At 43.1% G+C, this 23,047-nt stretch overlaps 1 protein-coding gene across 2 annotated transcripts in view; it reads left to right on the forward strand.

Annotated features, from left to right (window-relative positions):
- The window catches only part of lrp5 (low density lipoprotein receptor-related protein 5), a 50,635-nt gene that overhangs the window by 403 nt on the left and 27,185 nt on the right, over positions 1 to 23,047 (forward strand). For both annotated transcript variants that reach the window (XM_055934491.1, XM_055934492.1), the window contains exons 2-8: positions 5,441 to 5,635; positions 5,896 to 6,112; positions 10,985 to 11,182; positions 14,993 to 15,189; positions 16,121 to 16,252; positions 18,665 to 19,061; positions 19,351 to 19,522. In XM_055934491.1, coding sequence (XP_055790466.1) covers positions 5,441 to 5,635; positions 5,896 to 6,112; positions 10,985 to 11,182; positions 14,993 to 15,189; positions 16,121 to 16,252; positions 18,665 to 19,061; positions 19,351 to 19,522 — 1,508 coding nt within the window. The remainder of the gene's footprint in view (positions 1 to 5,440; positions 5,636 to 5,895; positions 6,113 to 10,984; positions 11,183 to 14,992; positions 15,190 to 16,120; positions 16,253 to 18,664; positions 19,062 to 19,350; positions 19,523 to 23,047) is intronic.

The raw sequence follows: 23,047 nt of genomic DNA on the forward strand, positions 1-23,047 counted from the left end.
TTAGAGTTGAATAGACTCTAGCATGTCTTGGCGTGTATTTTCTTTTAAATATTATACGTTTGAGTCTTTTCTTTCCAAGTTGGATACTGACTGTGTGGCAAGAAAATCGCAGGAGTTCACTCAAGCCGAAACTGTCTCGCGCATTTGTGATGCTTTCACACTGTATCAGAAATAGTGAAATGTTCAAATCCCAAAATATGAAATGAGACACTATTTTGCGCAACTTTACTTAATTATTGAGGGGAACCGCAAAAGTTCATTTTAGAGCCTATACTCCGAGGCCTCAATGTACTGCGATTGATCGCCGGTGTCGGGTGTCATTTGGGAGTCCTTGATTTTCTGTTTGTAAGTGCGAGAAAGTTTGTGCGAAAGTGAAGGACAAGTTGTTTCTCTTTTTTTCCCCAAAAACTTTTTGAAGTAGCAAACCACAAATACCCAATGAGATGGGTGAGTTTTTCTGAAGGTGCCCAAAAAATCCTTAAACAATGAAAAGGCAAACACATATTTTGTAAGATGGGTCATCAAACCACTAACAAAATGCATTTGACCATTTTACATGCATATTTTTGTAAATACTAGGAATCACAAAAAACATCTCTCAAAGTCTACAAGTGGGTTTAGGTCTATAGATTCTTGTTTTGTGTGTACGTTATTAGCCAGCTGTTTCCACTAGGTTGACTAGGGCTGAATGCACTATATATATAGATTAAATTATTAGTTCGCTTTTTATCGAATATAGGCTGGCTATGCCTAGAAATAAATCAATACAATATTTCTGTATGCAGTTTAGCATGATTGTACACAATTAGTTTGAAAGAAGTAGAAAGTGAATATTTTGGGGTTTTATGGCCATTCTTTTAAATAGAAAATGGCAGATTAATGCCCACTTAATTTTTTACATCCTTTTCCCCAGCATTGATTTTGGCAAATTATCATATACAGTCCTTCAGAATGTATTCACACCCATGGATTTTTTTACACATTTGTTGTTTTACAGCCTGAATTGAACATTTATTAAATTCAGATTGTGTGCCACCTATCTACATACAATAACCCACAATGTCAAAGTGGAATTTTCTTTTGAGATTTATTTTTAGAATTAAAAGGGTTAATGTCTTGAGTCAAAAGTATTCAACCCCTTTTCTAATGGTAAGCCTAAATACGTTCTGGAGTAAAAATGTGCTTAACAAGTCACATAAGGTGCATGGACTAACACTGTGATAATAGTGTTTAACATGATTTTTTAATGACTACCTCATCGCTGTACCCCACACATACAATTATCTGTAAGGCCCCTCAGTCAAGCAGTGAATTTCAAACACAGATTCAATCACAAAAGACAGGGTTCCTCGCAAAGAAGTGCACCTATTGGTAGTTGGGTAACGTGTTTTTTTAAATTATAAAACAGACACTGAATATCCTTTTGAGCATGGTGAAGTTATTAATTACACTTTGAATGGTGTATCAATAGATACATTCACTACAAAGATACAGGCGTCCTTCCTGATTCAGTTGCCAGAGAGGAAGGACGCTGCTCAGGAATTTCACCATGAGGCCAATGGTGACTTTAAAACAGATTAATGGCTGTGATAGAACTGACAATGGAATCAACATTATAGTTACTCCACTATACTAAATGACTGAGTGAAAAGAAGGAAGTCTGTACAGAATAAAAAATATTCCAAAACATACAGCCTGTTTTGCAATAAGGCACTGAAGTAATACTGCAAAAAATGTGTCAAAGAAATTAACTTTTTGTCCTGAATGCAAAGCATTATGTTTGGTGCAAATCCAACACATTGAGCACAGCTCTTCATATTTTCAAGCATAGGGTTGGCTGCATCATGTTATGGATATGCTTGTCATCGGCAAGGACTAGGGAGTTTTTTATTTGTATAAAAAGAGACTGAATGTAGCTAAGCACAGGCAAAATCCTAGAGGAAACCTGGTTGTCTGCTTTCAAACATGAATGTTCCTTCTACTTCCTCCTTCTAGTCTTCTACTTTGACATTATAGTATTTTGTGTTGATGAAGACAATTTTAGTCCATTTGACAATTAAATCTAAGAGGTGTGAATACTTTCTGATGGCACTGTAATCCTATATTACCCTCTGACTAGTATCAATCAAAAATGAACTCATTATTTTATGTATGATTGTATTCATTTCAATTACGCTCGCATTACACATCCTAGGTAAGATTCAGCCCTTTAGTCACTTCATTGTTTAAAATAAAAAAATAAGTTTGACCATGTTCAGTTGCTTTCTTGTGACTGCATATCATAAATCAATCCCATCAGATCTATTTTCCCAATAGATCTGAGTTTTGGCTAATTGTTCTGCTGTGAAAATAAAGCCTTGCTGTGTATGGGAAGATTTGCACGACTTGAGGCGTGAATGTTATTCCATTCCATGGGTGAAGAATGTAGTCTATAGATTTAATCTTTTTCACACATCAGTTTTTGAAATATGAGTAGGTTATTTGTTTCATTTCAGCTGGGGATGTAGAGAGGACGTTTAGCTGAATTCTGTACACTAACAGGCAGTCTAGATTCCCCATGGGTCCCCCACTCCCTTTTCCTTAACACCTACTCTTCCTCACAACCTCAGACACCACACACAGCACAGCACTCTGATAAGGCTTTGGAGCCAGGGAGCTGTTCTTCCTCCCAACCAGAACAAGAAAATAAGTGGGAGGGAATCACTTCTCAAGCTGAGCACAGTGCTAGAGCAATGGAGGCTTTCTGCCTTCCTTTCAGGACACTTCTGAAGCTCGTAGAGTAGTCACCCCCTTCCCTTCACCCCCTATCTCTCCTCCCAGTGGAGGGCCAGTTAATCCTGGTGACAAGCTCAGACTCCTCAGCTGTTTCTTTGTGCTCCCTCTTCCATAAACGCCAAGTCCGCTGGATCCAGGTGTTCCTAACTCACCCCCTTTCAAATGACTGACTGGAAAAGCTGGTATGATGCAATGTTGGTAAGTTATTTGAACTGGCAGAGAAAAATGTCAGGGCAGCTATTGACTTAGACTTACTAAGAAAGAGGTTTAGGTTTTTGGGACCCTGTGCAAAAGTAAAACAGAGCAGACTGGTATGCATCTTATCCTAAGCTGTGTGCCCTTGAGCAGAATTGAGTTTCTTATTCAGGTAGTAAGTAGCCTATCTGATAGGCTGTACTTTCCTCTCTATTTGAGCCATCTTTTTTTAAGCTTCAAGTGCAAAATTCATGTGAGGCATAGTGCATTTATATCAAAACTAAGGAAATGCCTGAAGGTTCTGAACCTATATTTTTTATATACCCAGTCTTAATTTCTTTCTTCACGATGGGCCCATCTTCGGAGAGTGCATTTCTCCTGAGTGCCAGAGCTTTCATTGTGCTTTTTCAAAGAAGTTTCCAGGTTCCTCCTGCTGTTTTATACAGATGGAAAGTTCTTCATTGAGTGTTGCTGAGAAAGAAAATGAAATACTGTCGAGAGGGGACAGAAACATAGGCTTTGAAGATGGACCTGTACAGGGACTAGCACTATAGTGTTTTTGTTTCGGGTCAGCCATTTTGATATAAACTAGCCTTCCAGTGTATAGAGTTGCTGATTGCCTCACCGGCAAGATGTTTGCAGGGTTGTTAAACTATATCCTTATAGCTACACCCCCAAATGATAATGTGGCCTATAGGCTGTTCATTTCTATGTCTATATTAGCTGGCTTGATAATCCAACTGTTGGAGCCACTTGACCATGATGATAGGCAAATAAGGAACCACATTCTTGTCAGTGAAGGATCGTGTCTGGGAGCCAGTCATGGATGTTTAGGAAAGCGCTGGCATTGTTTGTTTGGTAGACTGGCTCCTGGCCCTGCCTCTTGGGATTGTGCATTTGGGGCAGAGACCTAGCGCGACTGCTTTGCAGCATGTGGAGTGGACAGGCCTCTGCTCAGATCTCATAAAAAGTGCAGCTGTTGAGTTTTGTAATCCCCACTGTTATGTATCCACTGGGGGCTGAGGTGTCAAGAATCCTCCCTGATGGCTTTCGGTGGTCTCTCTCTCTCTGGGCCTCCACATTCTGCTGTCTTTTTAGGAATGCCTTTGGATTACCAATGGGGCGTATTTGTTTTCAACACTCCAATGTCCAATACACATGGCCACTTACTTCCAAGCTAAATCCTTGAGATCTCATAATCAGGATGTAGTGTACTTGTTGTATGCCACATGTTGACTAGGCCTTGTTTCTAGAGACTTTCTTTGATTGTGGCATTTCTGTAGCCGAGTTCTCTGTACCTTTTTAGGCAGTGATAGTGTTATGTTCCTCTCCAGGTCACAACTCTTCTCTTTCAGTATTGACCTATGAACCTTGGGATTCAGGGAAGAAAAGAAAGAGGGAGACGCACGTGGCCTTATGGGAGAATTAGGCTGTGACTTGTGGCTTTAAATCTAAAGCTTCTTCTCCCTCTTTTTCTCCACTAGTACCTGTGTGATAGCCATCTTCTGTCTTTCTCGCTGTCTAACATGTGCACCACACTACAAAGACATGTGGTATGTGTTTGTGGAATCCAGATTTAATTCCACAAAATCATGGTTTAAGAAAGGTTACGTTGGACATATTGGCCTAGATATGGGGAGGACGGGGTAGAAACTAAAGTATGAGGTCTCCCATCACATTTAAATGTGTCGCTCATCTCAGTTCATTTGTCTCACAGCCCTTTTGTAGTCAATAATGAGGAGTCGTGTTCTGAGGATGTGTAGACAGGCAGTAAATTGTGGTTAGTCTGGGTTTTAATCCTGTTCAGGGGGAGGAAGTTCTCCTTAGCAGCAACAAGCAGTAGTCCATGGCAGCTTCAACATGGTTTGTACTGAAGGTTAAACAAGTGATTATACCCCAGAGAAAGTTGGAACATGTTTTGACAACTTTTTACGTAAAACATTGCTGACGGAGGCATCTTTTTATTACATATTTTTATTTAGCCTTTATTTAACTAGGCAATTCAGTTAAGAACAAATTCTTATTTACAGTGACAGCCTACCGGGGAACAGTGCCCCTGCCTTGTTCAGGGGCAGAACAACAGATTTTTACCTTGTCAGCGCTGGGATTTGATCCAGCAACCTTTCGGTTACTGGCCCAACGCTCTAACCACTAGGCTACCTCTCTCCTCTCCGCAAGAATTGTCATTCCTTTCTGCCAGTGATGACATCAGTCTGTGTGTATGCATCCAATGCCCCCATCCCAATCAGCAGTCACTGAGTCACCACTTGCTTACTGGGTGGCACATTATGCAATCCAGCTTTTGCTATTGGCGTTCACTCTCCTTGCGGAATATGTAACTTGATTCTAAACGTAATTAACATGAAAGGTCATGGGCTTCTCTTAGTCAAATTTCAACCTAAATGAGAGTAGGTTGTTTAATGGCTGTGTACCTTCTTTTTTTTCATTTTTTTTTTTTCATTTTCCTCAGGATCTCCCTTGCTGCTGTTTGCCAACCGGCGGGATGTGAGGCTGGTGGAGGTGGGGAGGCCGGAGTCAGTGGTGGTGGTCAGTGATTTGGAGGATGCTGCTGCCGTGGACTTTCTCTACTCTGAAGCACTCATCTTCTGGACCGACGTCAGCGAGGAGGCCATCAAGCAAACCTACTACAATCAGTCCACCCACTGTAAGCGTTACAGCGCCGCATGCCAGTTAGGGACTTATGTTGTGTTGGCTTCCATTTGTAAGTGTGTTAAATATGTGTTGTTTTTAAGTTGGTTGCAAATATAATTAAACATGAATATATTCTGTAAAGCATAGATAAACTGGAAAAAAGATGCAAACTAAGCTAAGTCTAGATAATCGCACAAGAATGTCACTAATAATGTAGGGATGTTAAGTGTAGACCTAAGTGTTCCCACTGAAATGTTGGCATTTTGTTTTTAGCTCTGAAAGAGGCCATGGGGACAGGGCAGACTGTTGTCGTGTCAGGCCTCGACTCCCCTGACGGACTGGCTTGCGATTGGTTGGGCCGTAAACTATACTGGACCGACTCGGAGACCAACCGCATTGAAGTAGCCAACCTGGATGGCACATCTCGGAAAGTGCTCTTCTGGTTAGACCTGGACCAACCCCGGGCCATCGCCCTGAACCCAGCCCATCGGTGAGTCTCTGGCCTGACCTCTTTCTCTCCCCTGACTGGACATGGTTTGGGGTGGGTTCCTAGGTCATGTATCCGCACTAGCCTCCCATTCCCTCCATGTGTATTTCTGGTTCATACATGCATCCGTTGGTTGATGGGAGAGAGTGGAAAACCAGCTTTTCAGCTGGGTCTGTTTCCTGTTGTTGTGTTGCGTAGATCCTCTGGATCCCCTTTTCTCTCATAGGGCACTGTTTCTAATTCTACGTCAGGGACTAAGGTTGTGTATCCTTTGTTAGCATTGTTGAGTCAGTGAAATTCCACCTCAGTCAGTGGAAATTAATGCAGGAATACCTTTTTAGTTGATGGATTTAGTGCAATTGAGTGCTATTTTTGAATGTATATGGTTTATTAACGTTTGGACTTTAAACCCCAAAACCCTGTTGTTGTTTTTTTACTCTTTAGCATAGCGATATAAAAACTAAAACAGATTATGGTGTCAAGAGTTTAACTCTCTGTACAAAGTTGTGTACATACAGTTCAAATAAATATATCACCGAAATACTGTCCGATAAACCAAGTAAGATTTGAGTTATTCATTTGTTGAATTCTTTCTCTGAAAGACATTTGTTCATCTTGAAGAAGCACAAAAACACAATACATTAGCCATTTTTAGGTTCTTGCAGTCTTCCGTTTTGAGATCTCTCCTTTTGAGTACAGCTCCTGCCAGCTTCAGTAGTGTTTTTTTTGGGGGGGTTGAGTAGTGGAGGGAAAGGTGTTCAGTCCTTGGTAGGCCACAGTCCAGGATCCAGTTATAGCCTAGTTCAGCTAGCGCTGGTGGATGGTGTGTTTAAGCGAACATATATTTTGATTTGCACAACGTTTACTTGCTGAGGTGGTGGCTAGGTGGAAGGCTGTTCTCAACCACATCACCTAATATGAGAGTTATTTAGAGGTGCCAATTATGTCCAATGTTGATACTCATTTCATTACGTTGATTATTAGTTTAGAAGCAACTCTAGATTCAACTTTTTTTATTTCACAAATACTATCAATTATGCGTATACCTAATAACAATTTATGTGAAATGGGCTGTCCTGAATGTGTCTCAAATGCGAGTTGACATGCGTTGCCTTTCCCTTCTGTCCTTGCTTTGCCCTCATGAGGCTGTTAAGAGTTTAATTCCTAGACAGCACAGCCGTTGTTCTTCATGCTCTTTGTTCAACCAATAACTGAATTCTAATGGGGGTATAGGAGCAGGGAAGCTCTTAATTGTGAAAAATGTGCTAGCTGAGTTTGGCACCATTGTCAAACTAATATGTTAGGTCTCTGGGGGGGGGGGGTTCATGCTTGGTCTCCCTGCTGGCATTAGGTTTAAGAGTTTCCGATGGTGGGTGACATGCTTGCTGTCGTACCACATGCTAAATGAATGAATAATCGGGCTTCTCCAAACTCCCGTTTCCTGACGCCATAATTGTATTTTCTACCCGGCTGGACACAGGAATGCTGTTCACCGTGTCAGTTGGTGCACAGTGTTACATTCTAATCAGCTACTGGGTCCCTGACACATAGGCGATCCATTCTGGCACAAATCTACATGTCAGACTTTTCCTATCAAAAGACATGGATTTTAAAAAAGATCTTTGCTTTTATTGGCTCTTGTTGGAACGGGATGTCTGAGAGTTAGCTACTCGTACAGTATATCCATTTTTGGACGTATTTAGAATGCAACTGAAACCCACAAGGTGCTCTGCTCTCACAGGGCCTAGAGTTCAGGAATTCACATCATCCTGAGTAATGTGCATCAGGGGGGCTCTGGGAACATGGAGCTATCCCTAATGTTACAGAAGTATACCAAACATTATGACCCTCCCATTCCTGGACCTTTGGTGGACCATTCTTGATTCACACACGGTAAACTGTTGAGTGTGGAAAAACCCAGCAGTGTTGTAGTTTGACACAAATCGGTGCGCCTGGCACACATACTATCATACCCAGTTCAAAGGCACCTAAATATTCTGTCTTGCCCATTTATCCTCTGAGTGGCACACATGCACAATCCATGTCTCGAGGCTTAAAAATCCTTCTTTCACCTGGTCAGTCATGGGAACAGCAGTTAATGTTTTGTATACTCAGTGTATCTGCTTTCTAGCTGAACTTGTACAACACTGGAACAACACCGATCTTAGTGACCCAAAACTGACCTCTGAGTGTGTCTTTTTGTTGTGAGTAGCCTATGAGTAGTAGTAAGACAGTCTACCACACCCAATACTTTCTCTAGCCAGTTTGATAAATGGAAAAACCGAGTAAGCCATAGACCAGGACAACCAGGAAACCTGGAGGCAGCGCATACGTTGTTCATAAAATTCTGCATGTTTGTTCCAGGTTATTTTACAACAGCTTTTCAGTTCTAACACCATTTTTATTCTGTCCATTTTAACATGCACTACACGGCCAAAAATATGTGGACACCCCTTCAAATTTGTGGATTCGCCTTTTTTAGCCACACCCGTTAGTGACAGTTGTATAAAATTGAGCACAGAAGCCATGCAAACTCCATAGGCGGCAGAAAGGTCTGACTGAAGAGCTCAGTCACTTTCAACGTGGCAGCGTCATAGGATGCCACCTTTCCAACAAGTCTTTTGGTAATTTCTGCCCAGTCAACTGTAAGTGCTGTTATTGTGAAGAGGAAACGTCTAGGAACAACAATGGCTCAGCCGCAAAGTGGTAGGCCACACAAGCTCACATAAAGGGGCTGCAGAGTGCTGACACATGTACAAATCGTCTGTCCTCTGTTGCAACACTCACTACCAAGTTCCAAACTGCCTCTAGAAGCAATGTCAGCACGAGCTGTTCGTCGGCAGCTTTATGAAATGGGTTTCCATGGCCAAGCAGCCGCCAGAAGCCTAAGATCATCATGCGCGTCGGCTGGAGTGATTTAAAGCTCACCGCCATTGGACTCAGGAGCAGTGGAAACGTGTCTTCTGGAGTGATGAATCACGCTTAACCATCTGGCAGTCTGACAGATGAGTCTGGGTTGGCGGATGCCAGAAGAACGCTACCTGCCCGAATGCATAGTGCCAACTAAAGTTTGGAGGAGGAATAATGGCCTGGGACTGTCTTCATGGTTTGGACTATGCCCCTTAGTTCCAGTGAGGTGACATCTGAATGCTACAGCATACAATTACATTCTCAACAATTGCGCTTCCAAGTTTGGGGACGGCCCTTTCCTGTTTTAGCATGGCAATGCCCCCGTGCACCAAGTGATGTCCATACAGAAGTGTTTTGTCGCGATCGGTGTGGAAGAACTTGACTTGACTGGCCTGCCCAGACCCCTGACCTCAACCCCATCGAACACCTTTGGGATGAATTGGAACACCGACTGCGAGCCAAGCCTAATGGCTCACAAGTCCCCGCAGCAATGTTTCAACATCTAGTGGAAAGCCTTCCCAGAAGAGTGGAGGCTGTTATAGCAGCAAAAGGGGGGACCAACTCCATATTAATGCCCAACATTTTGTAATGAGCTATTCGACGAGCAGGTGTCCATATACTTTTGGCCATGTAGTGTACGTAGGATAATTTCTATTTGCTGGTGGGCTTCCCTGTCCATCCACCACCTCAGCTGTCTATGAATAGAAATGTAACATGCCTAATGTAGCCTCCATTCAATGCAGTGCACATTGGAGCCACTGCAGGTATTCTGGGCACAACATGCAGACTACAACTTGGAGATCTGCCAGGTTTTAAGATTTCTATCAGGTGTTATCAGAGGACGTGTGGGGACATGAGAAAATGTGTGTGTGCATGTTAGGGGTGAAAACGTTTTAAACGAAATTGGGATCCTAAACGTTAAGAAAAATCCCTAACTCCAATTTTTTTTATTTAACATTTAAATCACAGTGCAGTTATCACACAACTACCACTAACAGGTCCCGATCATGATAAATATATATATATTTTTACAAATACCTAACACAACGATGCTTTACTGTTAGTAGGAGAAAAAATTGCATTTTCTCCCCCCCTTAGATCAAGCGGCGCTATCTAAGGTGACGAGGGGAGCAGAGATGACAACCAAGTCGACTTATTGCTAGTTCTCGTTGCATAGTACCGGTCTTGACTTTATCAAACCGAGAGAAACTAGTTAAGCTAGCTAGTTAATGTTAGCTATGCTAATTGAGACTACATAACATGAACTGTGCTTTCTCCCCGTCCGAATCATACAGTAAATTACTCCATTCAGATGAAGTAGCAGCCTGCTTGTTAGCTCTTGGTATTGTAGCCTGTCTTTCTCAATTAACTTGTAGTTCTGTCATTTTAATTCCATCTTCCAATGATTGCCTAGATATATAATAACTTGCCACACGGAGGCTCTAGCTCTGACTGTAGCCTAATGCCGGTTTGACTTTCACGACAACAGGAACAAGCTACACACACTACTCTTTTGTGAAAAGCAAGAGTAAAAGCAGCATAAATGATACCGTGGGAAGCGCAATGCCGATGTCTACTGTTGGGAGTGTTTGAGGACACATTTTTATTGAAACCCTGGACAAGCACACCTGATTCAACTAATCATCAAGCCCTCAATTGTGTTGAATGAGTTGTGTTTGTCAAGGGCTACAACAAATGTGTCCTGTTGAGTACTGGAGGACCAGCATTGGGAACACTCATGTAGACCACCTGTATTGTTAATTCACATGGTATTTTATGTTTCAAGCCTTCTGAGAGTGGGTCTTATCAGTGGTGCTGTACAAAGTTTTGCTGGGTCTTTAGTTGTGTTTACGCTGCCTGCTTTGTTTTGTACTCTGCCGGGGAAAATGGAAACCTTTCATTTGGTAGGACCATTGGGTGTGTTTGGGTGCTGTTTTACTTATTGACTCTTATTTTCCTCCTCAGCTATATGTACTGGACAGACTGGGGGGAGGAGCCTCGCATTGAGAGGGCGGGGATGGACGGCAGCAACAGGAAGATCATCGTGGAGGTGGACATCTATTGGCCGAACGGTCTCACCATTGACCTGGACGAACAGAAACTGTACTGGGCCGACGCCAAGCTGAGCTTCATCCACAGAGCTAACTTGGATGGCTCCTCACGGTCAGTCTGTTCTCATTATTAGTTTGTACACCCTTTGTGCAAAAGCAGCCAGGGATCTGACTGAACCGTAGCACTGGACTCAACTTAATTTCAGAGGATGAGACGGCTGAAACCTCCAATCCAAACACATTTGACTCTGGAGGTCCCAATCCAAACATTGGCTCTGCATGTAGGCCCAGTTGTGACCCCCTCCCTCTGTGGTTCTCTAAACTGGAGATTACCTCTGCCATACTGTTGAAACCCTATCTGACTTGACTTGGCACTGGGGCCCTCGGTTGACTTTCCTTTGTGTAACTTGCATTTAATGGCAGTGTTCATAAAGAGAGGTAGGGCTGGGCGGTATACCGTATTTTACTATATACCGGTATTGATACACGGTTTGGGTTTTTAACATTTTATAACCGTATTTCAATGTTTGATTTGTTAAATGTGATGCGCAACTCCAGCACGTGTAATATCTGTTTTTATAGTTGACTCCATTTGCTATTTGAGTCTTTCTCTCCCTCCTGCTGCATGCCGCTTCCCACACCAAGCCCTGCCCCCTGTCACTCAAGGAGAGAGCAGCTACTCGACCACAGTCGGAGCACTTTCTTGCTGTTAACTCGGCACTGCAGTCTGCATGGTCAGATGGATGCAACTAGATGTTGGTGACATGGTGCTTTCCACAAGAGTTCTCTAATTGCACTATTAGTTTGTTATTGTCTGCAAACTACTATCTGCTGGTGCGTTTTAGCAAGTTGTGGCTGAAATAAATATTGTAAGCTGCTAATATAGCTGGATAGCTAGCTTGCTAAATGTCCTAAGAGTCAGCGCAAACGTAGCTATTTAATACAGCACGTTACCAGTGCTGGTGTAGGCCTGGATGATCCTGTTTGTGCAACGGTATCTTCTAAATCAAAGCGGAATAGGCGAAGCATGAATATGTTAGCTAGCTATATGAGGTAATTTAACATCTAATTAGGGTCACCTGGAAACACTGACCAACACTTTGGCACCTACCCTGTGAATAATTTTTCGTTGTCATGTCAAACAACAATGTATTCAAGGTGCTGCCCACTATATTCCAACTATAGAATTGGAATAATCATTAGTACTGAGCGATTAGTGCTTATTGAGGTCTGTTCGATTTATTTTTTTAAATCATCACGGTTTTTGGTTAAATGTTTTTGTGAAATAGTGGCATTCAAATGATTTTTGAGCTTTTTAATGGAATTCCAATGCCAAAAATAGTTAACATTCAATTGCCAGAACATTGAAAATATTGCATTGTCTCTCAGGTCTGCATTGGGTAGACATCAATAGAAAAATGGCAAATTACTATGAAATAAAATATTTCCGTTGTAGATATTACTTCGTTTTTAATCGATGACTTCAAGAAATGAAAAATCAAGTAATGTCATCTCTGCTCAGGCAGTAGCAGTCTGCCAGCCAGACAACGTTCTGTGCTCCTCATATGTATTGTCTTTAGTCATCCTATTTAGCTAGGCTAGCCTGACTAAGCATGCTGCAGAGCTGTCTGACTAATTAATTTGACAAGTTCTTCAAAATAGATAAGGCATACTTTCACGAACTGTCTCTATCCTTCTTGTTGTGTATGTTCCTCTCATGTAGTCTGTGTGCTAACATTGCAGGAGTAAAAGTGTATCCATCTCTGTCTGAGACGGAAAAAAACGGGCACAATAAATTATGGTCATTGTTTTTGCTTTTAACTAGGTTGAATATTTGCTCGATGAAAACTACAGCTCCGTTCAGCCCAGCGTCCAACACAGTTCTTGACATGATTTCTCTCATGAATGATTTGATTTAATTCTAGAGAGACGGCGCCTTGGGCTCACAAAAAAAAAAAAAAACTAATGTAATTGAACCAACGTTGGTCAATTATGTGTTTGATAACAAAAAATGACATGTTGGTCAATCGCTTATAATCCTTATATTTCCAAGGTTCCAACAGTTCACCAATTAACTAAGCCTACGTATTTTTTTGCCCATATCATGCAGCCCCGTGTGGCACACTGTGGAAATGATAACGGAAATGCAAAAAGTTATAAATGCATTATAATTATTATTTTTTTGTTGCATTGAACACTATAAAACAAATGGGGCTTTCGCCATTCTAATTTTGAAATCATGTATAATTTATGCGTTGCCACCCTAGGGTCATGAACTAATCAAAGCATATTTAGTATTTTTATTATTCAAAAACTAAAAATACAGTCAAATGTGACTTTATTGCCCAGCCCTAAAGAGAGCCCTTCTCTCGTTCAGACAAGACTGCTTTCTTCAGGGTGTAGAGTGAAAGGCGTTTTTCTCAAGATCAATGCAGTTGCAATACCCTCGTTTGTTTAACTCCCTCAGGACTAGATTGCCCAGTGTGTTATGTCAATTTGAAATTAAGTTGTGATTTCTAACTTAAGGATAAGACGCAACATGGTGAAACTGTTTCTTGCCAACTGTAATCTAATTGCATGCCTCTAGTAATGGTACTCGGAATTATCGTAAGCACTCTTACAGAGAAAAGTCAACTTCACCCCAGAAGTAGTTTCTGTTAGCGTTTACCTCTTAAAGCGAGACGTTTTTGCCTTTCATGTGCAACACATTCCTGACATGTCTGATTAATGGAGCAGTTTGTAGTATGTTTTCAACGGCTTCTTCAAACATGCACACGTCCAACTTCCAAGTACGTCGAATGCGAAATAGCTGTGAAATCTGGTGTAATTATATATATTTTTCTCTCCCAACCCCTCGTTCTTCACACGCTATTAAAGTTTTGGAGAAAACATGCTGTCGCCTTCCTCGACCCTACCCCTCTGAAAAGGGATCCATTTACCTACCAACCAACCCTCCACAGTCTGGTGATTGATGAGGGCCTCAACAGAATTCTGCTTTCTGTATCAGGGTTCTTAACACTTGTGCAACGGCATGCCACGCTTTGATCCTGCATTTTATTTATGTCCTCACAGGGCTGACTGGCTGTTGGCCTGACTGTGTCGTCTGGCGGCGCAAAGGGGAGCACTACTGGATGAGGCTGCGCTCGGTACTCTGTGCTGCTCTGGTCTGGCTTTGATAGACTACTGCTCTGACTTACTTCCCCACTGAATCAGGACAGCTGTACCGTTAGTACAGAGCCGGGGCAACCGTTCCCCTGTTAAATAGTTTACCAGATGCTGCATTAAAGTCTGATGACAGGCTGATTTGTTAAATTTTCCCTTGGAAAGGGCTTGGTGCGGCTCCTGAACTGTGGTTCCATGACGTCACTACGTGTTCCAACGCATCCTCTTTAGGGCCTGACTGAAATCCCAACCAGGGGGCTCAAGCTTGTTGTTAACTAATTTCCCCTACCACTTGTTATTTTTGGTATGAATTTATTCCTACTCAGTCTGGGTTTTTGCTATGGCCAGGACGATACCTGTTTCGCAATACTCGTTAGTATCGTAACAAGAAAACAAAACACAGAAGATTGAACTTCTTTAAGAAAACGGCTCTAATATTGGAAACAAACATTGTCATCCAGTGTCACAATTATTTATTTTCCAAGCAATAGCACACTATTTTACATGCAGCAGGTTTCTGCTTCGTGTTCATTTTTGCCATGGAAGAAATATTGCTGGTAACGTGAAGGCCCTAGTTTTTGCCAGTTACTGCTGTTTGGTGTCATGACATTCTGTGGCTGAGACGCACAACTCAACATCTCAACTGATACTCCTCTTCATTGCGTTCCAATTGTACTCTTACAAATATACCGTCTAAGCATGGATTGGTACTGATGGCTAAAAAGGTTGCTGATCCATAAATGATGTTTTGAATTCACAGGGAGACTGTGGTGGAGGGCACCCTCACCCACCCGTTTGCCCTCACCCTGTCAGAGGAGACTCTGTACTGGACAGACTGGCAGACCCGCTCCATCCACGCCTGCAACAAACACACAGGAGACAAGAGGAGGGAGATCCTCAGTGGAATCTACTCCCCCATGGACATCCAAGTGCTGGGTCCAGATAGACAGCCAGACAGTAAGTAGTGCCTCTTCAGTTCATTCTGCATGTGTAACGGCCTGCAATGTGTTGCTTAAATATCCCCATGGTACTCATAATGAATGTTAGAGAGCACAACATAACAGATTGTCTTTGTTTTGGGAGGATATTTTTAGTGCGTTATGATTCCCATCTGTGTGTCTATGGTTGTGTGTGTTGGGAGGTAGTAAAAAACGGATGACTTTGGCAGTGTGTAAACATTGACACGCCTGTGTTTAGGGAGTGAATGATGACGAACGCCACCATTATGGTGGGTTGCGTCTCCCAAGGAGTTTGGGGAGGGCAGGTGATATAGAGAAAGATGGAAAGGTAGGATGCTTAGATAAGAAACTTTAGAGAGGACGACATTGATATTTAGGAGGTAGGACATTTAGATAAATATTCAACAATAAATCTCCTAACCTGTATATTAAGCCGCCATAAATTCAATCCAGAAATGAGTTGGCTTAGACTTTGTGTGAGAGGAGTTTGAGCAATTTGGCCTTTGACTGTGGCCTGGTTGTAATCCTCCTTTAGTGCTGTGAGAAAGGGGAGGGTTGGTGTTTGCTGGTCCACTGTGCCAGCCGCTGGGCTTTGTAGCTCTGTAGTGCCCTGCTGAGATTGGCAGAGCGTGACCTAGTAGACAGGGAAAATCACGCCACAGGACTTCAAACTTTGTGGCACAGCTATTGTCCGAGCAGCGACCTTTTTATTGTGGATCAAAAATATCACAGTTGGTTAGTTTGAAAAAAATATATATTTTTGTTTTTTTGAAAGTCTTCAAGTTTTTCATCAATTGTTGTCAGAATGGTTCTCTCGAAGACACCAGTACATGTGAATAGAAGACGCTCGCAGTGTGGCTTTGAGATTTAGGGACAGTTTCACTGACTTTCAGTGTAATCTCTACCGACATTGCTCTTTGCGCCTTCAGTCCAAACTCCTTGCAGTGTGGACAACGGAGGCTGCTCCCACCTGTGCCTGCTGTCCCCCATACAGCCTTTCTACAGCTGTGCCTGCCCCACTGGAGTCAAGCTCAAGGAGGATGGGAAGACCTGCCGCCCAGGTAAGAGACAAGCCGCTGTGGCCACTACCCTCAGTTGGTATGGGTTTCTCCGTAGAGAGCCCCCTTTTTGAAAAGACTACACAATGGTTGTATCTCAAATGGCACACTATTCCCTATACAGTGCATTGCTTTTGGGCGCTGGTCAAAAGTAGAGCACTTTAGAGGGAATAGGGTGCCATTTGAGAATCAAGCCCACACAATGCCCCCCCAGTGATGACGCCCTCTCCTAATGCTACTGTACATGTGTCGCGGTTTCACATTAGACATTCCTATCTGGTGTACGGGACATTATTGACATTTCTGAGGTTATTTTATTTATGGACTCTTGAGTTAGGCCTATTCAATTGCAAGAGCTGCCCTTAATCACACAAACCAAAAGTCATATTGTCCCAATTTCTTTAAACAGATTAGGAAATATGCCAAGATCTATCTTTCATTTCATAACAACGTGCACAGTAATTAAGCATTGAATTCAGTTAAAACGTTAGATTTTCATTTTTTTAATACAATTATTCAATTAAGATATTTTTATTGGGTGTATTGGCATCCTGTTCCCCGACCAAAATGCCAAACCAGAGAGCCATTAAAAGGGCCTAATCTCTGACAGATGGCTGCTACACACTGCAAGCTCTTCAATGCACAATTTACCCTGCCGTTTGCTCTTAATTTCTATTGCCCCCACATACAGACAGCTACATTTAGCCTAGAAGCCTACTACTCCACCACCTCCTCTCCCCACATTCCCTACTTTCCAGAGTTTACCAAAGGCCACAGATGTGACTGACTGAAATTCAGGAAGGTTGGACCTCCCCTGTTTATGCGTTGTTGTGTTGCTGCTGCGGTCATTTCCTTTACCACTCCAATCTCCTCGCCTTACTTCTGGGCAGAGAGCGCAATTACGTAGGAAGCCAGGCCTAATCAGGTCACTGCTCCGTTTGTGTGTTTAGTGGACACCGCCCGGGCCCATCCTGCAAAATGAAACCTGTTTGTTTGACTTGCCCCAGGGTGTTTACATTCCCTCTGGTCTCTCTCTGGAGGGCCTGATATTTCTCCCTGCCTGCCCATGACTAAGGAGAGACCCACCACACCCTCATAAAGGTGACAAATACTTGTCTAGAGGGGAAGAAAAAAACTTCTGGGGGATTTCTTTCTTGTTTAGTAGCTGGAGGCTGTTTTGACCTGGGAAACCTCCTTGTTGGAATGAAACAGTTCGACGTCAAGCCAAGGTCAGTGCTGATTCTGAAATCCGAGTTCAGTCCTGGCCATCCTGGTTCTCACCCCTCTCTCTGGTGGACAGAAAACACTATTGTCTCTGTGCACCAGTCCTGTTCTTTGCCTCAATAAGACTTCTCTCCCAGGCCAGGGATGCAGCAGATCCTCTATTTGAAATTGAGGCGGTGTATTCCCAGGCCAGGGAACAATGAGTTGTATTCTTCTAGCCCTCATTCCAGAGGAGTAAGTAAAACCATAGTGTATGTGTGTGGGGGGGGGGGGTTTAGTTATCCAGGCCTGATAGAACATGGATGTATTCAGAGTGACTATAGGATTAAGCCAACCTCCAGCAGTGTTGACAACTAAACAGAATGTAAAACAATACCCCATTGTATCAGCTCCGATTAGGGGGAAAGCAGCAGGACGGGGGGTGGCTGTGTGAAGATTAAAAAGAGCTAGTGTCCACGCTCCTCATTTGTTTAGCTTGGGTGGCTAAATTGAGGGCATTTGTTGTGGTTTTAGGGGAAGTCTTGTCACTTTGTCAAATGTGAAGCAGACCGAGGAGTGAATTTAAATCAAAGGCGTGGCGTTCTCTCCTTGATGGGAAAACGAAGAGCCGTTTTTTCACTGTCATTACTGATTGGTGTCACCCTTGATGGATGCCCTCTTCTGATTGGGCGTCGGTAGTCTGAAGCTGGTTTTGGGAGCACTGGAGCGTACATGGCTAAAACGTGAGATTGGGCAAGGAAAAATTTGGCCCTAATTGCCTCCGCAGAGTGTGGCTCTAGTGAGCAAATGCAGCTGCTATTTAAACCAGGCTCAGTGGCAGCTAGGTGCCCCCTCAGGAAAACATTTATACACAACTGTTTTTTTGATAGGCTGATATTTAAAAGGGATAATTTAGTCTTTTGGATTTGTTTCAATCTAATCTAAAGCCTGTTCTCACTTTTTGTTTGGAAAACAGTGAACAAATTGCCATTTTTCATCAACTAAAAACCGAGTAAACAAATAGAATACAAGAATTTTGTTACAACTATAAATTGTCCTCTGAAGGTTTGTCTTTACTAAAGCATATTCATTTATGTTTGTCAGGTATAGCTTTGTAGGACCTCCAGATAGGTCTCCAATAAGCTCTGTTATGTCACATGCCAGTTGAATGGCATGCTCTCTCCCCATTAATGTCCACTTCTACCCCCCCAGGTGCAGAGCAGGTTCTGCTGCTGGCCCGGAGGACTGACCTGCGGAGGATCTCTCTGGACCTCCCAGACTTCACCGACATTGTCCTTCAGGTGGATGACATCCGCCATGCCATCGCCATTGACTACGACCCCGTGGATGGATACGTGTACTGGACTGATGACGAGGTCAAAGCCATCCGCCGCTCCCGTATCGATGGCACTGAGGCCCAGACCCTGGTCACCACGGAGATCAACCACCCAGATGGCATCGCAGTGGACTGGGTGGCCCGGAACCTGTACTGGACGGATACTGGCACTGACCGTATTGAGGTTACCAGGTTGAACGGAACCTCCCGGCGTATTCTGATCTCAGAGAACTTGGATGAACCAAGGGCCATTGTGCTGGACCCTGTCAATGGGTATGTGTGTGTTTTATAGACGATTTAGGTCTTTTCCCCATTTCTTTCTTACTTGATCACAGCAATCAAGTTAACTCATTTCAGCAACAACAAAAATAATGATGTATTCCTCCTTCATTCCATATGTATTCTACGAAACACCTGTTTAATGATTTCACTTCAAGTTACACTATAAATCAAATCAAATTGTATTAGTCACAAACACATGGTTAGCAGATGTTAATGCGAGTGTAGCGAAATGCTTGTGCTTCTAGTTGAGTTAGAATTTTGTTCCTGTCTCTCTCCACAGTTACATGTACTGGACAGACTGGGGGGAGAAGCCCAAGATAGAGCGAGCTAACCTGGATGGAACTGAGCGTCTCGTGCTGCTCAATACCTCGCTGGGTTGGCCCAACGGTTTAGCCATCGACTATGAAGCAGGAAAGCTGTATTGGGGCGATGCCAAGACAGACAAAATTGAGGTAAGTTTGGTGCTTCTTATGCACCAAATAGTTGTCTATGGAGCAACTATAATATTCCCATCATGGTTTGCTGCTGTTGATTGTGGAAGTAGTTGAGTCGACGTCTCCCTCGGGACTTGTGTTCTCATTCATTCGTTCCCCTCATTTTGAGGTTGTCTGGTGTGTTTGTGTTGCCTGTGGATGTTGAGAAGTGCTTCAGGAGCACATTCTTGGATGAGGAGAGGCAGCCCAAACCTGAGAATTTATCTGACCTATGGCTGGCACAATTACCCTATAACCATGTTATGGATGAAGACCGGTCATGGAAATAAAATAACCGCCATAACTGTGTAAAAAAAAAAAAGAATTAATATGTTAATAATATTTCCATGGTAATGTAGAATGATCATTCAAATTGTTAACTGATGTGGCTCATACAATGGAATGTATTTTTTGTAATGTCAGTTGAGTTGAATCAACAAACCACGGTGCATATTTTAGCACATACAGTATTTTACTTCCTGCCTTGCTCCTATGGGTACACTTGCAACGGCCATCAGTCCACCCATTATGCCATCATTGACTTGAATGGGGACGCCCGTCTTATTCATTCAATTTCTATGGCAGCACATGCAGTCAGAAGTGGCGGAGAGGAGAAAATGGGCTTTAAAAAATTATTGCGGTGAACGCGGTCATTTGGCTGGCCAATTACCGTCATCTAATATTCCATGACTGTTACAGCCCTAATCTGACCGTTGATCCCTTGTGAGCTACAGAGGAATGTCTGAGCGAGCGGTTATAATACCTGGACAAGCAACTCTAGATTTCCTGTCAGACACACTGCAGTTTTATTATTGTTTGGATTCTAACAGCTAGGACTTTATACTGTACTTATTTCCTGCTTGCCTCTGTCCAAAGCCAATTTTTTTGAAACCCTGATATTACCCAATTTCCCACTTTATATTGCTCAATATTGTGTTATTTTATTGGGGGGGTCATTTTACATGTGAAAGACTGAATTATTTTGAGAGGCTAGAAACTGTGCTAGGCTGCTCCTTTGTTAGTGTGCGGGTGATCATATCTTTAGAGGAAGAACTGTGTATGTGTGCGTCTTCAAGGTCTGACTGTATTTTATGATTTATCGTCTACCTGCATGCACAGGTCCCAGGGTGTTGAATACCACGGTGGCCATATTTCTCCAGTCACATGCTCCATATAATATGTAAACACAGGAAGAGCCGGAGCCACCTCCCAGATTAGCTTTAACACAGCGCTTGGTGGGAATTAGTTCGTTATTTTCCCCTTCTCACTCTTTCTCTTCTCTTTCCCTGTGACTGTGTGTGTGTCCTGTTGGTTGAATATTCCCCTGCTCATCATAACTATGCCTTTACCAGTGGTTAGTGAACTCACTTGGGTTTCTGTTCGTTTAGGAGCAGTTTCTCTGACTGGCCTCATCAGCCCTTGGAAGTTTCCTAACCACAGTTTTTTTTTTAGCTCGCCTCTGTTGCCTGGCACCCTGCAGGGGCATTGTTCAGTCTCAGAAAGCATAAAGTACCCTTAGGGGGGAGACTATCCATTTACACATCCCCTCCAAAGCTCTTGGTTGAACTGTAAATCATTTTTACCTGCCTAGCTAGAATGCTCTGAAGCTGGTGTGTTTGTGTCCAAAGTATTGATTATCATTAACAGGGTTGGGCATGCAGGCTGGGATGAATGAGCAGGGAATAGGTAGCTCCCACTAAGATATTGAGCTCAATGAGAGGCCACAGATGTGTCAACATGTAATGTCCCTGTCTCCCCTTTCCCCTCGCCTTAAACCAGGCATCTGTCCCTCGCTGGGGCTTTGGCTGGCACTGGTTTTGGCTAGCACCAGGCTCCAGCGAGCCTTGGGTTTTGTCCAGGGGCACAGTGAAGAAATGTTCTCTCCTGTCTGAATCAGTTGTCAACTCAGAGCCGTGGGGCGAAGCTTTCCTGAAAGAGTGACGACATCGTCTCTCGAGCCCCACAGAATTCAGGGCAGACGGAGAAGTAGAAAGAGCCCTTTGTCAGATGGTGATGTCCAAAATGTTGAATCCATCTGTGGTGCAGGTCCTGAGAGTGGGAGTGACCAGTTTTGGGAATCATATGTTTGGTTCATTTCCAGATGAATACTTTTAGTGATAACCGGATAATTTAGGTGAAAAGAAATTGCTATTGGCCGACAATAGTGTTTCCAGAAGTCGTACATTCCATAACTTTGTGGCTGGTGAAGAGTTGTTTATTTGCTCTGGAGTCTGGACCCAGCAGCCCAGAGTTCCTTGCATGACTCTCTCTCTCTGTCTGTGTAGAGCAGATGGAGGAGAAACCGAACAAGGGTAGTGGAGTGGAGCGATTCAAAGAGGGGGTTGGGCAGCACTGCCTCTTCTCACAGCACAGCACGCCTGACCAATGTGGTGACTGACAAGGGAAGCCCCTAGCCCGTGTGCTCTGCCGTGACCCTTGCCCTGGACCTTACAATGGGTGCATAGAATGGTGGCGGGCCGGCCCTTGTAGAGTCCTTCTCAGCAGCCCCCACTCCTGCACCAGATGCACACTTTGGTGGCAGCCATGCTTCCAGAGGCTCCCAGCAGCTGACAAGTGTGTTCTGTTCTGCTCTTTTCACAAGGGTTCTTCAGCTTCACCTAATGGAGGCCCGGGCAGTTCTTCCACGGACCCACTTAGCTGCTGAAGGGAACAGAACTGCTTGAAGTGCTAATGGGGAGATATCCCGGCGCTGCTCAGACATCAGTCATTTCTCATTTAAAGTTTTTGAACATAATTAAGCGTTTTTGTTTTGAGGGCCCCCTTGTGTTTTTGTAATGGCTGTTTGAAATTCCCGAGACTATCTTTTCCTTAAAGAAGGGTGCATTTAGTTGCTACTGCCTACCTTTTTTATTTTTTAGATGACAGCAGCATTAGGTCTTGAATTAAATGTTTTTGAAAAGTGCCTTCTGGCATTTGGAATGCGTCAGTTCACTGGCTGAATGGTTGTAAATAGAGGTCTGGAAGCTTTTTAGCCCTCCTCCCAGCCCCCCCCCCTTACTCTTTTTCTGTGCTGGTGACTGGGCCTGTCAGAATTTTCTTTCTTTTCTATTGCTTCGTGAAATGCCCTTCGGGTCCGAAGACATTTTTCAGTGAGTGAGGGCATAGCTCTTCACTCCCCTAAATGTTTGTCATCTTCACACTTTGCATGTGTGGCTTAGGGATGTGCGCTGTTATTTGAATATCTGAATTGACGTTATTATTTGAATAATTGTGAGTTCATTCTTTGCTAGGGGAAAAACGTATGTGTGTGTGTATATCTAATTTTAACACTGGAAATTATTTTTCAAAATTTAAATATCCATGTTACATACACATATGCCATGACATTTCAAATTATTCATTTAATAAAACCCTTTTCAATATAGTTTTTATGCCATGCACGGTGCGCCCCATTAAAGACCAGTATCTAACCTCTAGCCTTCACATATGTAGCCTGTTTGTTGGCCAATCAGTGGCAAACAGGCTCGATGTGAGGGTTCGCTA

Source organism: Salvelinus fontinalis, chromosome 9 (genome assembly GCF_029448725.1).
Source record: "Salvelinus fontinalis isolate EN_2023a chromosome 9, ASM2944872v1, whole genome shotgun sequence".
In the NCBI taxonomy this organism is placed as follows: domain Eukaryota; kingdom Metazoa; phylum Chordata; class Actinopteri; order Salmoniformes; family Salmonidae; genus Salvelinus; species Salvelinus fontinalis.